Source organism: Trachinotus anak, unplaced genomic scaffold (genome assembly GCF_046630095.1).
Source record: "Trachinotus anak isolate AG129_WGS33_773 ecotype Australia unplaced genomic scaffold, CSIRO_AGI_Tana_v1 ptg000004l, whole genome shotgun sequence".
NCBI lineage: Eukaryota > Metazoa > Chordata > Actinopteri > Carangiformes > Carangidae > Trachinotus > Trachinotus anak.
In genome coordinates, this window is record NW_027273855.1 from 17183246 (window position 1) to 17199444 (window position 16199).

The 16199-nt window shown below is 42.3% G+C and overlaps 1 protein-coding gene across 2 annotated transcripts in view; it reads left to right on the top strand.

The window, feature by feature from the left end:
• The first annotated feature begins 3617 nt into the window (after positions 1-3617).
• samd10b (sterile alpha motif domain containing 10b) overlaps positions 3618-16199 on the top strand; it is a 48539-nt gene continuing 35957 nt past the window's right edge. Inside the window, exon 1 of one of the 2 annotated variants that reach the window (XM_071476464.1) lies at positions 3618-4004. In XM_071476464.1, the coding sequence (XP_071332565.1) occupies positions 3992-4004 (13 nt within the window). In that variant the 5' untranslated portion in view covers positions 3618-3991. Of the gene's footprint in view, positions 4005-14360; positions 14523-16199 lie in introns of those variants that run through there. The other variant, XM_071476463.1, reaches the window with a different exon arrangement.

Consider the following 16199-nt stretch of genomic DNA (forward strand, 5'->3'; position numbering starts at 1 on the left):
TGTGTGTGGAGAGAGAGAGAGGGTTTGTGTTTGCGCAGGTCATCCTCAGACTCTGTCTATTATAATGTGGTCATTTGCATAAGAGTGAGGTCACTGTCAGAGAGTGAGTGGAATGAGAATCACTCCCCATTCCTCCCTCCCTGCACATAAGTGCATGTATACACATGCACACACATACAGGGGCAAAAATACATTACACAGACAGACAGACAGACAGACACACACACACACACACACACACACACACACACATACATACATATGTAGTTTGCTGAGCAGGAGGCAAGAGGTGATGATCAAGGAGTGGCAAAGAGAATATATCTCTCAAATAGGTTCTGTCATCTTTTGCTCCACATGCTGAATACATCCAGAGAGGGGACACAGCTTTCAAAGGAAGGCTCTCTACAATATGCACTTAGAATTACAAAAAAATCCTTCAGGTCTCTGATTAGGAAAACAGCTCAGGGCCAGAACTTAACACTATAAAGTGGATTCCTCTCTATCATCAGCACTCATCTCAGTGGAGTAAATAGCTTCCTGTGGGAATTCATTAGATTGCCTTCACTTTCACCTGAAAGAGCCCTCCCTTTCAGATCAGATTAAGTACAGGCAGAAGAGAACTCTTATGTTCTATTGAAATCCAACCTCTTTGAATCTTTTCTGTTTCTAAGCATTTAGATGCACCCAAGGTTGGTCTGGTCTTCTCTTCCCATTTTTCTGTTCTATTTGGCACCATTATTTCTCACTGCCAACTCAGAGACCGCCATTCACCATGACACCGGCTTTGGCAAGGCTGATGCCACACTCCAGTATCAATAGCTTCTCTATGTCCCTTGAGAAAGCGCTCTCTCTCTCTCTTTCTCTCTTTGAAGAGAGCTCTAAGACAAGCTCAAGATGTGCTTTTCTTCATGGTATCAGTCACAATCTGGCTGTTTGCAGTACAAACACATACTCTTTTTTGTTACAGATGTTTTCTAAAATGTCTGTGTATCTATGCGTGCATGTGTGTTGCACTGTCACAGCAAAATGACAAAGGTCTCTTGGCTCGAGCAGGACAGGCCATATGTGATGGTATAACATAGATGATAAAAGTTTAATAGCATCATCTGTTAGTGACATGATGTAATGCATAGGCTCTATGGAGAAACCAACTCTCTCTGATTCCCCCATCACTGCCCCCTGCACAACTGCTTATCACCCAGAAAAGATGCTTTTACCAAACTCTCAGTGGAAGCTCCTAACTACAGAATAAGGAATGAATATCTAGAATGAATACAACCAATGACATTTTCTATTCCCCTAAACTCCTATTCCTCGTGTTCACTGTGCCACAAAACACTGGACAAACATTTCTTTCCACAACGGTTGCTCATGTTCTAGCTGCTGTGTTTCTGCCTACTGACACCCTATGGGTCGGTGCTCAGCAAGTCTTACCCCGTGATCTCTGCAGGTTCCAGTCTATTCATTATTCACGGCACTGACCATCCTCTGAATTAAAGACAGTACATGCTTTGACTGCTTAGTTTTTCACAGGGACACACAGGAGCACACTTCTAAATTAAGCTCTGTCTCTGAGATTACGAATGAATGTGTGCAAATGACTGTCTCTGCATATGTGTGTATGGGCCTATGTGCATGGGAAAGACAATGAGTGCAACATCATGTATAAATCTGAGTGTGTATTGGATGTGTGGGTGAGTGAGTAGTGCTTTTAGTCCCAGTCAGTATGTGTTCTGGTGAAGCCCTGATGGACCAGCTAGTCCTTTGTTCCGTGTTGTTCACACTTTGATAATCCAGTGCCTGGGCTTCTGGGACGGCCCTCATCTTCCAACACAGACTGATGGACTGTCTTGAAGTCTTTCGGGGACGTATCTCTTCACTGTTCTATAAAAAAAAATTAATAAAAAATAGCACCAGCGCTGAGCAGGCTGCATGCATCTGAATGCCAGCAGAATCAATTAGCCGGGTATGTCGTGAGAATACATTGACAAAGATGTGTTCACAACCTGCTCCCAAATTCTCTGCTTTGAAGCAAAAGCTCGACTGTTTAATGGGCAAATAGTAGCTGACGTGGGTGTCTACCAGGGAGCAGCTGTTTTTAGGCTTTTCTGCAAGCATCCAGTGGATCTCCCCCTCGTGTCTGTTTCTGTGTGTTTGCAGAGATGGTAGCCCACACATGCTCTCAGCTTTTCTAGTGTGAAGCTCCTCACCTTAAAGAGGAAATTCACAGTTTTTACACAATAAGGTCAGTATATTTTTCTTGAAGAGTATGTAAAAAAAGAGATATAATGTCTTCTGTAGTTCTGGAGGGAACTTTCTAGTCTGAGTAACTGTGATGATGTCATCAGGGTTATCTCAGGTTGGGCTTGAGACTTCAAACTATTAGGCCCATAAAGCTTATAAAAACTCTAAACGCATATGTTACAAACTGACGACGCAGAGTTTGACAAATGAGGCAATAACAATATTAGTCAGTTAGAATATCTCAGCTTCTGCTGCTTCACTTTTGACCACTCTTCTTTTAAAATGATCATTTTTATTCATCCCCCATCTTTATGGAAGTGCAATACTACATTTCAGTATGTGACAGCCTGGACCTTAGCTTACTGTCACAAAACATAATAATATTTTAGCCTACTCACCACCTCCACTGTAGAGAATTTGGAAACTTTTTGAGTCAAGTGCAAGCCACCTACAGCTTTCAAATAAATACATAACAGAAATCATCTTAAACATTTGTGTTTGAGGAAATAGAGAAAGCAGTGTAGCATAGCTGATCCATATTGTCAACTTGCTGACTTTCTGAGGCTGACTTTCCTGCTGCATGCAGGTTTGTTTATTTTAGCCTGAGATGGAGGCTCACTTTTGATTTAGCTTGTTTGCATATAGAGGAAGTATTGAACACAAGGCATTGGTTTGTGGCTGCAAGTTTGCATAATGCAAAAATAAAAAGACAAGGTACATACACTACAGCCCTTATAGATTCCCTCCATTTACTTTTGCTCAAAGACAAAAGGTGTTTAATAAGATTTCTGACAAATGTAAGTGGAAATCTGGTAGGCTTGTGCCCTTAATCACGTTGCTCTTACTGCAGTACAATGGAGGTGGTAAGATTTTATCATGACAAACAGTCATAAAAGACAAAATAGTAGGCTACAATATAATAATAGGCTATAAAAATTACACCCGGGTCCACAAATGCTGTGATTTCCTTTTAAGCACAACCAAAAATACTCTGGTTTGGTTTTAAAAGTGGAAAATGTGGACAGAAAGGGAAGACACATTTACTGATATACTGATACCCATGTGAAAGTTTCCTTGTGTTCTTTGTGTGGTTCCGTTTTATCACTGGCCATAGTTTTAACTCACAGTGACTGCAGTGATAAACAACATATTCACCAATGGTGGTGGCATTTTGTCAGTTTTGGTGTCACTTCATCAAATGAATCATATTGGGAGGTATCCTTCATCAAAATCTGACACTTTTCTAAGCCTCTAATGTAGCCTCTAATGTAGTCTATGGTTGCCATAATGATAAAATGGGGCGTGTGAGTGAGTGTGTGTGTGTGTGTGTGTGTGTGTGTGTGTGTGTGTGTTTGTGCATGAGAGAGAGAGAGAGAGAGCGAGAGAGAGCGAGAGCGACAGCAGCATCTAGTCTGTATCCAGTAACAGCTGGTGTAGGGGCGTAATGACCTTTTGTCTCCCGGCGGTCAGGTACGGAGAGTGGGGCGGAGATTCAAAAGGAGCCGCTTCATATCGGACTGGTCCCGGCGTCCCGGACAACAAATGGCCGTGAACCGACAGAGAGGAAGAGTGTGATCCACGTTTCTTTTCTCTCAGTGTATAAGAGCTGCCTTCATGCTGACATAGTGTAGGTTAGAGAGGGCAAGAGGCGCTCTTTATCCCCCACACTCAGTACATTTTCATCCGTCTGGCAAAAGAATGGGAGAGTCCTGTTGACACCACGGAGAGATACACGCTGAGACCGACTATGGCTGTGGACGGTAAGAGCGCTTACTGTTCCTTTCACTGGGCTTCCTAACAAGCCCCACAGTATTCATACAGAGACTTCATGTTCAGTAATCACTTCGCACTACTTTGTGATTTCTTTTAAAATCTTCTTAGAAATATTTTTCATACAATATTTCCATACGGGCATGTGCTGAATTATAACTGAATGTTATAATTACAAGACGGAGTTATGTGTTCATCAGAAGCTTTTATGCTGTAAGCTGCAGCTACATCTACTATATTAATAATTTCTTTGATTTTGGAATAACCTACATTTTCTTCAACAAAGTAAATCTTCAAAGTAGTGCCCGAAAGGATTTCAAATGCTGTCAGTGAAGTCTTCATGCTCTTCTTTTCTGTGAGGTTAACTTGAATTTGACATAAAAACACAGTGAAACTTATCATTTGACTGATCCATGCAGTCAAGCAGAGCTGAAGTCTTTCATTGCTGCCATGTTTTGGAATGTTTTGATATTTATTGTAGTTAAGTGGTTTACTGACAATAGAACTACAGCACATTGCATGTTCAGTGTTTCCCATGCTCTATTTCTACATTTATGGTCTTTATTTGTGGGCCAGCACCTGACTCACCTGGATAGATTAGAGGCAGTGTTCAGCTCAGGAATACAACAGTGAGGCAGCATTCTTTGTTCTTCATTCTTAAAATGCTCTTTTGTACAAAAATAAGAAGGCTATCATGTTCTTCTGATATGTATGCACAACAGAAACGATAAATTAAACAAAACCATAACCAAAACACTGAATTAATCGTACATAAATACAAATTTGCTATCAAAGGAGGAGTATCCCTTTTTGTAGTGCATACTAGGAAAATATGTTTTTCTTATTTGTGTGTTTGGATTAGGGCTGCAACTGACAATTATTTTCAATGTCAGAAAAATAATAATTCAAAAATTCAAACTATTGTCAGGGTAATGTGGATTTCACAGAAAACTCAGTGCATAAAACGTCAAACTTGATCAAACATCACCGCTTTTATGAATCCTTGGCTTTAAACTTAATGTCTGGTTGTTTTTTTTTAGGCTTCTTAAATGCCTTCCCCGCTTCCCAAGCTTCAGGGGACAAAACCGATTAGGCATTATTATACTGTGCATGAAAAGCTCTTCAGTGGTTTTGGATTGTTTGTACTGTTGTTGTCCTGCCCCTTTCTCTTTCCTGTACTTGGCTGGCTGGTGTTTGCTCCAGGCTAACTAACTTAAGTGAAGTCTAATCAGAGCCTCTCTCTGCTCAAGGGCAATAATGTGTGTGAGAGCATCAGTGTAACGACAACTGTGTCTCCCATCTGTCCCCTGTCTGCTGCAGCAGGTTAGCTCTTCATTAGCATGGCTGCAGGTACAGGACACGCAGCCAGATATGCATATATGCCGAGTGACACATGGGGCTATCTATAATTAATCCATAGTTTACTTAAGCATCATTAATTTACTCAGTGCCCTGGGGCGTTGACACCACCCTGACAGTGTGCTGTACCACTTCAACTGCAATGAGTGTTGGTCCAAAAGACTGTGGACAAGTTTGAAGACACACACAGGGCTTGACTTACAACCTGTGGTGATGACCAGGGATCCCTAACCCCTTTTAGAAGATTTACTATCACTCTTATTTATTTGAGAAGATCTTGAAATGTTTCACACTGTTACACAGAAATGGATGACTGATAACTGTTGGTGGGGATATGATAATTAAAAGAAAGTCAAATCTGTGATGAAAAACAGACACACAAATCCTTCACTGCATCCTTAAAATGGAGGGGCAGCAAAATCAAACTACTCCGTCGTTTAATGCGGCACCTCACAGACTCTGGGTTATTAATCGTGACTGTTTTAGGTGGGGCATGTACAGGATAATAGCTGAGTTGATTGGTAATGTTTCTATCGATTTCCATTTGTCAGGAGGTTTCATTGTTAGGTGGGCCATCAGCCACGGGTCAGTGACACTATCAGTTCCAAAGGGTGATCTGCATTTTAAATGGTATAATAGACATTTTTGTCTCATCTTCATGTAAATTGCAGAGAGAATTACATTTTCCTCCTCGCTGTGTGCTGCACAGCAACTCACGCTACATAATTATGTCGTCCTACATATTTGGCTAGTCAAAGTGGGTGGAATTCATCAGATCTTTGCAAAAATTGGCCAGCACATCTGGCTGTATTGTCATATCTGAGATAAGCAGTCATACAAATGATGCCACTGGGCCATTGTGTTGTCTGGCACGCAACATCCAGGAGCAGGAATTTTTTTTTTCTGAGGAGGAAGCTTGAGAGGGCAGAATGGTTTACCCCCTATTTACATCAGGGATAAGCACGGGGGCTACCAGTTTGTGAGTGTGTGCTTGCATGTGCTTCCACTCCAAGAGGATGCCATGTTGGCCTCCAGCCATCCATACACTGCTAGATGTATGCACACACAAAGCAGAAAGGGAGCTGCTGTGCTCACCATCAACTTGACAGGCCCACATAGAGACGAGCACACAGCTGGATCTCCATCCAAAAAACAACCTAGTTATTTATCTCAACCCCCATCTCTCTCTGAGCATGTCGATAGACTTTCCACTGTAGAGGGAGGGTGAGAGGGAGGGGTGTCTATTGGCTGCCTACATGATGGACATGTGAGTAGGAAGGAGGCTAACGGATGTGGAGAAATGTGTATACAGTAGACATCTCTCAATAAAAGAAGATTTAATAGGAATTTCTTCCTTAAAGGACACTGAAATGCCAGCAATACAAAAACACAGATGCCTTTTCTGAGAAAAGTCTTACTGGCGGTAGAGAGGAGAGTGTATGATGGATTTCTTGCAATCAAATAAGCAACTATCACTTCATCATTGCCAAAATGCACAGCTGTCTATCTTGTCATACTGAGTGATCTATTTTGTTGTGTTAAGCCAAGGAGCCGTTATTGTTAACCCTTTCCTCAAAACCTCCGCAGCAAACACAAACGCACACCTTCCTTCTGATCAGGGCACATAGTCGTGTGCTCAGTCAGCTGTGAAATAATTGCCCCTTTCCAGTGGGTCGCTCCAGCTCTGACACAGGATTCTGTGCATGTGTGCATGTGAGTGTGTGCATGTGTTTTGGTCCATGTGTGTGTTTACGTTTGTGTGTGTGAACATGCAGATGAAACAGAAGGGGAGCCAGCACCTCAGTGGGTGGGATGATGGGGGAGCGTTAGCTTTACACAGACAAATACACCCTTTGTTGTTTTTCTGGCGTCGCCTGCTGGAGACAGCGTCCATTTGGTGTTGGAGCCAAATGTGTCTCTGGCCTCTGTAGTAAAGTAATATGCTAATAGTGTGTTAAACCTCTCGGTTACAGTGGCATGGTGGGGGTTATACAGCAATGTGTGTGTGTGTGTGTGTGTGTGTGTTAGAGAGCATGAAAGCTGTTAACCACTTTCCCCTGTCCGTCATTATCCCATGCTTCCCCACAGCAGGGAGTGTGCCACTCAGTATAATGCATGGAGAATCCTCTTGAACACACACATGCACACACACACACAAGCACACACACCTGTCATCCATTATCAACTCTCTGATCCACCGCAGCTCTGCAGCTGCACCTGGCCTGAGCCTGAGGATTTGAGACTCGCAGAGAGAGCAATAAAAACAAAGTGGACAGAGGGAGAGAGGAGACAGAGAGGGATGTGTTTGTATATTGTATCGGGTACGGTATCTGAATTCTTACAACTGGCTTATTTTCAGAGTTTTGTCCATCATTCCTACGAGTTATGATAACCTAGTACAAGGAAACACGAGTTTGTTAGCTAGGTTATCTAAACCACTTTACTTGGAGGTAACACCGAAAGCGAGTGCACCTGAAAACTTTATTGAATTTGAAAGTTGGAACGACATTATACAGGGAAGATGGACAAAACAATGGAATTAAGTTGCATTTAATAAGAATTATCCTGAAAGGAACCTGAGATACACTGTTACACTGTATCTCAGGATGAAGGCACTTCGACTGCTCACTATAACAGTAATTCACTAATCAATTTTACTCAAACTCAGACATCCATTAGAGAGCTGGTGTTGATGGAGGAGAATATTTTCAATGAGTTATCGATCTAATGGATTTGTCAAGTGGTCCTCTCAGACCAACCACCAACTGCTTTGACCTTTGACCCCTTGTGTTGCACTGAGATGGACAGAGGGTGATTTAGTAGATAAACATTTACACTCTGGTCCTGCAGTCCCTTTCAGAGATTGATGAAGTGGTAAGAGAAGAGAGGCCAGCTTCAGTATAATTCGGCAGTGGATTAAAAAGGAGCAGAGTGTGGTGGACTTTGGATTCTGTTCTGAGGCGTCACACTTCAACTGTTTCATGCAGTCTGCCTGCACTGCTAACCTTGCCATGCTGTTAATACCTCCAGAAATGACAAGGCCTGATCCAGTTCTGAGCCAGTGCCCTTGTCCCGGGTTCGACTTCTCCCCCTTCTGCCTCTTTCCTTCCTCCTTTCTCTCCCTGAATTAGAGTGCGCATAGGCCCATATCCAATTTCTATCCTTTAATTAGCCCTCTGCACAGGGAGAGGGATCAAGGGAGAGGGGCTGAAAGGTTGTAGGGCTGGATGAAGAAGAGAGATGTAATTTTTCTGAAGGATTGCACTAATTAGCTATAATTTCATACAGGGGTTGTATCCCTCATGTACCACGCTGTTGTTACTTACTGACTTAATACTCATAAACTCAATCTCTGTCTCTCTCTCTTGCTCTCTTTTTCTTCCCACACATACTTAATCAATGTAATCAATGTGTTTGGGCCTTTCACATGAAGCATTTGTGTACTTTTATTCCAGACTATAATTATGTTAGTGGAATTGTAATGACTCAATTCACCATTTATGAATACTGTCCATTGTTGCTCCCCATCATTACCATCTGTCCTGAGAAAATGAGATAGCAGCAAATGTGATGAGGCCATGTTCCACTAATGTCTTGTGTCCTCCGTCTCATCCTTGGCCAGATGTCTTTCAGTCGGTAGCTTCAAGGAGAGCAGCCAGCCTCTTCCCCCACTCTCTATCCTTCCCATTAGAGCCTGCTAAACAAACAGTCTAATTAAGTGTGGCCTTGTGCGAAAGGGTAAGCTTGGAGCTTTTCACTCTTTGTTAATAAGTTGGTCTGCTCCTCCTTCTGAGTGCCGGGGGTCAGTGGAGTCTGTGGTGCAGATTACCCATTAAACCAAATGGCTAATGGCTGCAGCTACACCCTAACAAGGCATTCATCCTTGCACACTCAGAACCACAAGTCACGTTCATCCACTCGAAAAGCAATTACACTGCCACTCGCAATCTAGTAGCATGATCTGTGGCAGGTTTGATCTGCATGCCAGATAGTTTACATGCATAATAAAAAACTATCCAAGTGTGTGTGTGTGTGACTTTGAAAGTGAACATGTTTTAAACTCATTCCACCCATCGGTCATACCTCTTCCAAAAATAGAAATCAATTTTGCTTTCTGTCCTCCCCTCTTATCAGCCTTTTAGCTGCTCCCGTTCTCTCTGCTCCTCCTCTTGCTGCTCCAGCCTATATTTCACACTTTTTAAAATTGTCCTACCGCCATACGGCTCACCTTCTGTTGCGCTCCTACTTCTATACACCCATATTCCACTGTCTTTCCTCTCTCTCTCTCCCCTTGCTCTGTCCCCTGATGTGTCTTGTAATAGGGTGCTGTGAATATACACAGTCTATGGCCTTCTCTGGCTGTCACAGTGCTGCCTGAATGGGCCCTCAATTTACCATGTCAATAGGCGGCCAAGTATCAGCGTGTCAACTCCACAGCTGAGGTGGGGAGTAAAGAGTTGTTTCAATGCAGCTCAAGTCTCTGTGACTCTCTCCAACTTCTGGAACTAATATTCTTCCTACTTTTCAGCATTTTCTCACATAGTCGCTGCATTTGTCGTCTGTTTTGCATGTGTTCCTCTCAACCGCACCTCCATCTCATCATCTTGTTTGTTTGAAACATTCCTGTCTCTTATCATCTCCCTATGGTACCTCTCTGGAGTTACATTAAAAAAAATAATTTAAAAAAAAAGCCCCTCTCGAGACACGTCAATCCCACAGTCCTTTGCATGCTCATTGAACATGTGAGATTTTCACAAACATTTCCCTTTTTCTCTCACACGCTCACTGAACCCAGGGGAAGCTCTGGCTTAGATATATAAAAGCCATATGGCTATCAACAAACGCCTCATGCCACAGGAAATACATGCAGAGATCTATAACATGCTCAGACGACGTGGAGTTAAATGTGATGTACATGTTTGTGTTTGCACCGACATGTAATCGGATTTTCAGCCTTTCAGCCATTAATAAGAACTGACTCTGACTTTGACTCAGATTTTCTTAATGTTACAGCTTAGAAATGTCCTGGAGGCTGAGATCCTTTTTAGCCTAAATTTAACCCACTACTTCATGTGCCCCTTCCTGACGCTTCCTACTGAATGATTCATTCTCACAAAGAGATTGCAACTATGATGCCAGTCAGTCTCTTATGCAACATCTACAGATTATATTTAATATATATATATATATATATATATATATGTGTGTGTGTGTGTTTTCTCGATTTGAAATCTTGAGCGTGTTCTATAAAGATTTCAGGTCGTAGATTTCTTAATATCATTGTTTTTCTTTTTACCCTAGTTTTCTTTGGTGTGGTTGTTTTGACCCTTTACTTTGGTATTTTGCTTCCTTTATGTCAAATGGTGGGAAAGCTGCCTGTCACTTTGTGCAGTATTTGTGTACAATAATGCTCTTTTGAGTGCTGCAGTCTTTTGACCTGATTTTGTTGAAATCCATTGAGACATGCGGCTGTTGTACCTTATCTGTAGGAGGGATTTGTCCCATAAGAGTCGCAGACAGAGGCAGTGGGATGTGGTAGCCTCAGTGCTGCATTGGTCACAAGGGCCGTAGGACTAAAAGACTGTAAAATCCTGCAGTGATACATGTAGTTTTTCACTCTGTACAAGTACCTGGGGCATTGTACGACTTCTGCAGATCTTGACAGATGCTTTCAGAAATAAACAGCAATCAGTTTGTCGGAGTCCCAGTATATCGCCCTAAAAGCTGTTATTCCTTTTCATTCCACTTCATCTGGTTTTGTCTTGTCCTCCAGTCCTGCTGAGATGCTTTTTATGGAATATTTGGCCCAGAAATAGTTGTTATATTGAGCTAGGAATGACAGACGTTAAAGTGGAAGCAAGACCAAACTATTGTCGCGGGAGACAGCCAAGGTTACAGGGCTGTCAGTCAGAGTTAGTGGGGGCGGGCTCTAAGCTGTCATCCCAGCATTTCAGTCTCGCCCTACATATCAGGTCACTGGTGCTCTGCAGGCTTTGGGTCTTGGCGGGAGCAAACACACACACATACAGACACACATACTTCTGCACACATAACCCAAGCCACATACATACAGTTTGTGCCCTCGTTTGCACACGTGTACACGGGCGAGCTGAGTCACCGACTGTGGCACTGAGAAATTTTTTTTCTTTAAAAGAAAAAAGAAAGTGGCACAAGTTATATATTAAGTTCGCAGAAAGACTTGAATAGACTGAATAAAAGCTTTTCACAATGGATCACCAGAGATGAGACAGATATTAGGAAACTTTTAAAACTGGTTTAGAGGCCTATATAATGGGTGATAGCAGAGAAAAGTATAGTCAGGGATATCAGGTCAGATGGGCTTGAGGTGAACCTAATTTGGTTTAAAGTGAAATAATTAAGCATTAGATAATAAAGCTCATTTCCCTTGTCCTCTCTCATCCAAAGTGAAAATGGCTCACAATCAGCCAGTACATTAATATGAGTAGATGTAATGACACAGACATGGATGTGTGTGTATGTGTGTGACATAGAAAGAGAAAAATCGAGTCAGCGGGGTTGCTCATGCATGTGCTATTAATGCCCCATTGTTAACATGATGTGTCTGTGGGATAATTGGAGTGTGTATAAGTTTGTGTGCGCGCGTGTGTATGTCTGTCTGTATGTGTCTGTGACGTCTGAGTAGCTGGGTGATAATAAGGAAATGGTTCAGTGGAGTGGAATAGAGTGGGAATAAGAGCTGGTTTGGCACTGCTATGTTGGAACAGAATTACTGAAATCGCTGTGACACACACCATGAAAAGTGGCAGTGTCAGTGTTAACAAGCCAGTACACACACACACACACACACGCACACATACACACAAGGATATGCATGCACACAAACACTGAGGTTGATGAATTGTTGGGTCTCTGTGAGGAACCCAGAGCAGCCTCTGCCCATTGTGCTGTCTATGAAACATCTGGCGTCATTAGAAGTCAACATAAGGGGAGGAGATCAGTAGAGAGCTAATACTGTTTGAAAACCTGACACTGACAGGGTGCTGTGATGTATCTGCTACTGAAAGTGGGTAAGGAAGTTGGTTCAAAATCACCTAATTACATTCACTATCGCTGTAGTGATTGTTTGTGAAGAGATTTGCTGTTGTAGCTGTGGCTGGCAACCCGTTTGATGTGTATTTCCCCCTGCTTCCCGTCTCTGTCGTGGGCTAAGTGACTCACCTGATGCCTTCGTATTCATATTGAATGCACGGACATGAGACCAGTGTCAACTTTCAAAGTCTGGGAAAAGAAAAAAAAAGTAAATGTGCATCCAAAGGGGTGAACTGTGTCTTTAAGGGAAAGCAAAGGTAAATGGGTAAAGAGTGTGGCAAGAGGAAGAGGAGAGATGAATGAAAGTGAGTGTGTGTACATGTGTTCAGAGGTAAAGATTAAGGCGGAAAGGGAAGTAAAAAGGTTCCCTTGAGATCTTCTGGCCTGGACAAGGAGGTCCTGCTGGGATTTTATGTGTATTGATGTGTGTGTGTTTGTCTGCATGTGTGCATAAGGGATACAAAAGAGCTTTGATTCTCCTCTCTGTTTGATCCCAAACTACTGCTGTCTGTTATGTTACCTGACAGTGCAGCCTAAGGAAACCATGTGAGCAAGCAAGAACAAGTGTGTGTGTGTGTGTGTGTGTGTGTGTAAGAGGTAATTGGCATGTCCATCTGACTGAAAGTCCTGGGCAGTGCAGGACTGGAGCTGATAACATGGCAATTAAGCTGAGAGAGAGAGAGAGAGAGAGAGTGAGAGAGAGAGAGAGAGACCCCCAATCAGCACAGCATACTGCTGAGACCCACAGAGACAGGTTGGACTGTGGGGAGTGAGCGCAGGCACAGGGAGAATGGGTGAGTGCCCCCAGATGTGAGCTAATTTGTCTCGCTGTTAGACTGAAAACAAGGAAGCTCCTGAAGGGCTTGTCCCGAACATGGCTGACTGTACTGTGCACACAAACCATTCAATCTCAAACAGAAGACACCTGCTGCTGCTGCAGCTGCTGAAGAAATCCTCACACTTTCAACAGAGTGCTGGCAAAGATTCGGGTTCACGTCTTTTGTTGCCTGTTGAAATAATCTTTAGAATGTGTGGAGGAAATAGAATTAGTTTATGACTGCTCTTTCTTTTTCTTTCTTTCTTTCTTTCTTTCTTTCTTTCTTTCTTTCTTTCTTCAACTGGCTGACACAAGTAGTACCACCGCAGCCACCGCCATCACTGAGTTGCTGTTTCTAATCATTCATGCTGCTTATGAATCTACAAACTCGCTCCCTGTCTGCAATTTTCATTCTCTCCCTGTCTATCTCCACTTCAAATTCATTGGCACATTTCCCTCTTTCACTCACTCTCTGTTTACCTCTCAGCTTCTGTGGAGCATTAACTTTTATCTTTTTTTTTTTTCCCACCAGCTCTCCACCCATTCTATAAGCCTATTTCCTCCTCTTTTCATTCCTCTTTATCTTCTTTTATCCCCTCATCCTGGTCTCTTTGTGTGGATGCAGGGATGGTGTAGAGCAGATTATCAACTCACTCTCACGACGGTCATTTATTCACTTCATTGTTTGCAAACCCCTCGGTGCTCAATAACCTTTGTGTTTGTTTGTGCAAGTTTGGTGTGTGTGTGTGTGTGTGTGTGCGCGTACATGTACGTTTTGTGCCATTGACTGGTTGTTATTTTTGACACGCTACATTGCTCAGACATCTCTTCTCTAATATGTCACAGAGGTTTACGAGCACCGACATACATGCACAAACAAAGTAGGGTACTTGTGTGAGAGTCATGGCCTGAGGACACTCAATAAAGTATTGAGTGCTGAAGCCCTCCACATTGCATTCTCTCACCAGGCCACAGCGTGAGTGCACCGCATCGATTCACAGACCACATGTGACAATCACAATGAACTGTAGTCCATTCCCATCACAGTAGGCTTGTGTGTGCATGGGTGAGTGAGTACCAACCTGTGCGCAGACTCCACACAGTTCACTCTGGGAAGTTTAACCTCTGCAGACAGCAGCCATCTGCTTGTGGGCAAATACAAAAAGTTATAATGTGAGAATATAAGGACCTGGTTTCTCTATGCTCAGCAGACATAGTGTGGTGGATCCCTGCCGGACGGCCTTGCAGGCTATCACTGAAGGTATTTGTGATGTGAATTCAAGGTGTTAGCATGCCACATTTTGTTCGTGTAACTTCGGTTTAGAGAAAGAAAAAAAAATGATAATGATGAAACCTATTTGTCTGATTGCTTCAGTCACTTTGGGATTCATTGGTGGACCATCTGGCTTATAGCCTGTGGTTCCAAATGATCAGCTTAAATTGCACTTGAATTCAAAAGATTATATTTTGACATTGAAATGCATGCAGACATTGTTTTTGTGGCAACCCTCTAAATCATCAACTTCCTGCTGTTGTGCTAGATGGAAATGGAGTATTTCAGAGCTTTAATATTTTGTACCCAAACATCCGTTAATCCACTCCGACAGAACATTTTGCCAGTCAGGGGAACAGCTGTAAACAAACACTAAATATTTAAAAAGCCAATCTTGCCTAAGCTGAGAAGTTATGTGCTTCTGCTCACTTCATTCCCCACATCATTTTGGATTCTTTCCAGCACATTACAGAGGAGGACGGTCTGCATGACAGACAAACTGTGAAGACATTTTAGATCACAGCATGCACTGAGATTTGAAAGCTGAAGAATAACGTGTTATTTTTATGTGACAGCGAAAATGACTGTAATTCAGCAAACACAGAGGATCATTGTGCCAGCTTTCTCTCACTTTTATTTGACTGAAACCTCAGAAATCCTAAATTGTAAATCTGAAAGGCAAAGCATAAAAGTCTCGCTGGGATCTTAAGTTGTTTTTTAAATCTGTAATGTTTTCAATCAGTGACGCAGACAATAAAGCAGCAAAGTAGTTTGACTTCTTGCAATACCTCACAGTATTAAATCATTCAACCCGTCAGACTCATTACAACTTAGCCTAACCTTTATGCTGCCTGTCTGTGGACAGGCACATGCCACTGCCATGTGAATTTCAAACGGTTTAAACATGCATGAAGTTATGCTCTGCCTGTTTGACCTTTTAATGTAATTTTCCTCATTTTGTGTTCTCTCCCATCTGATGCCTCCATCCATTTGGAAGTCCCAACCGCGCTAATTTGGACGGATTTGTTAAAGGTTTTCATAATAGTGATAGCGGTGTAGTGGGTGTGTGCGGACAGATTGATCATCTGATTACCTGGCCACTTAGGCTGGCTTGTCGAATAATAATTCAATATCTCACAAACAAGATCATGCAAATAAACACAGATAGTGTGCGCCCTTGAAGCGCCCTGGCACAAAAACACTGATGCCTTTGTTTTTCTAGATCCACTGTGATGATTATACTATAAATGAATCATACAAATACAGCTAACTGGAGCTTGTGTTGCTCTTCTCTATGTGGACAGGAGCACAGTTTTCAGAGTCAATGTATATGTATATATACTGAGTCATGTTTTCAGATAGATTAGCTAAGTGCCTCAGTTGTCTAACGATCTCCTGACTGGCAGTACCAATTTCTGTTGCGAGCCCAGCCATGGAGAGAGGCATGTATAGCCGATCTATACATTCTGATGTTGATCAACCAATTGGCAAAAATTTGACCCCGTGACACACTGAATGACAGGCCCCTCATTTGCATAATGAAGCAGAAGCGCATAAAGAAATGTAAGAAAATACAGAAATTTAAATGAGAATGTAAATAAATAGGAAAATTAATACAAAGCGTAAATAAATGCAGAAGCAAATTAAAACATATCATTTAATAAT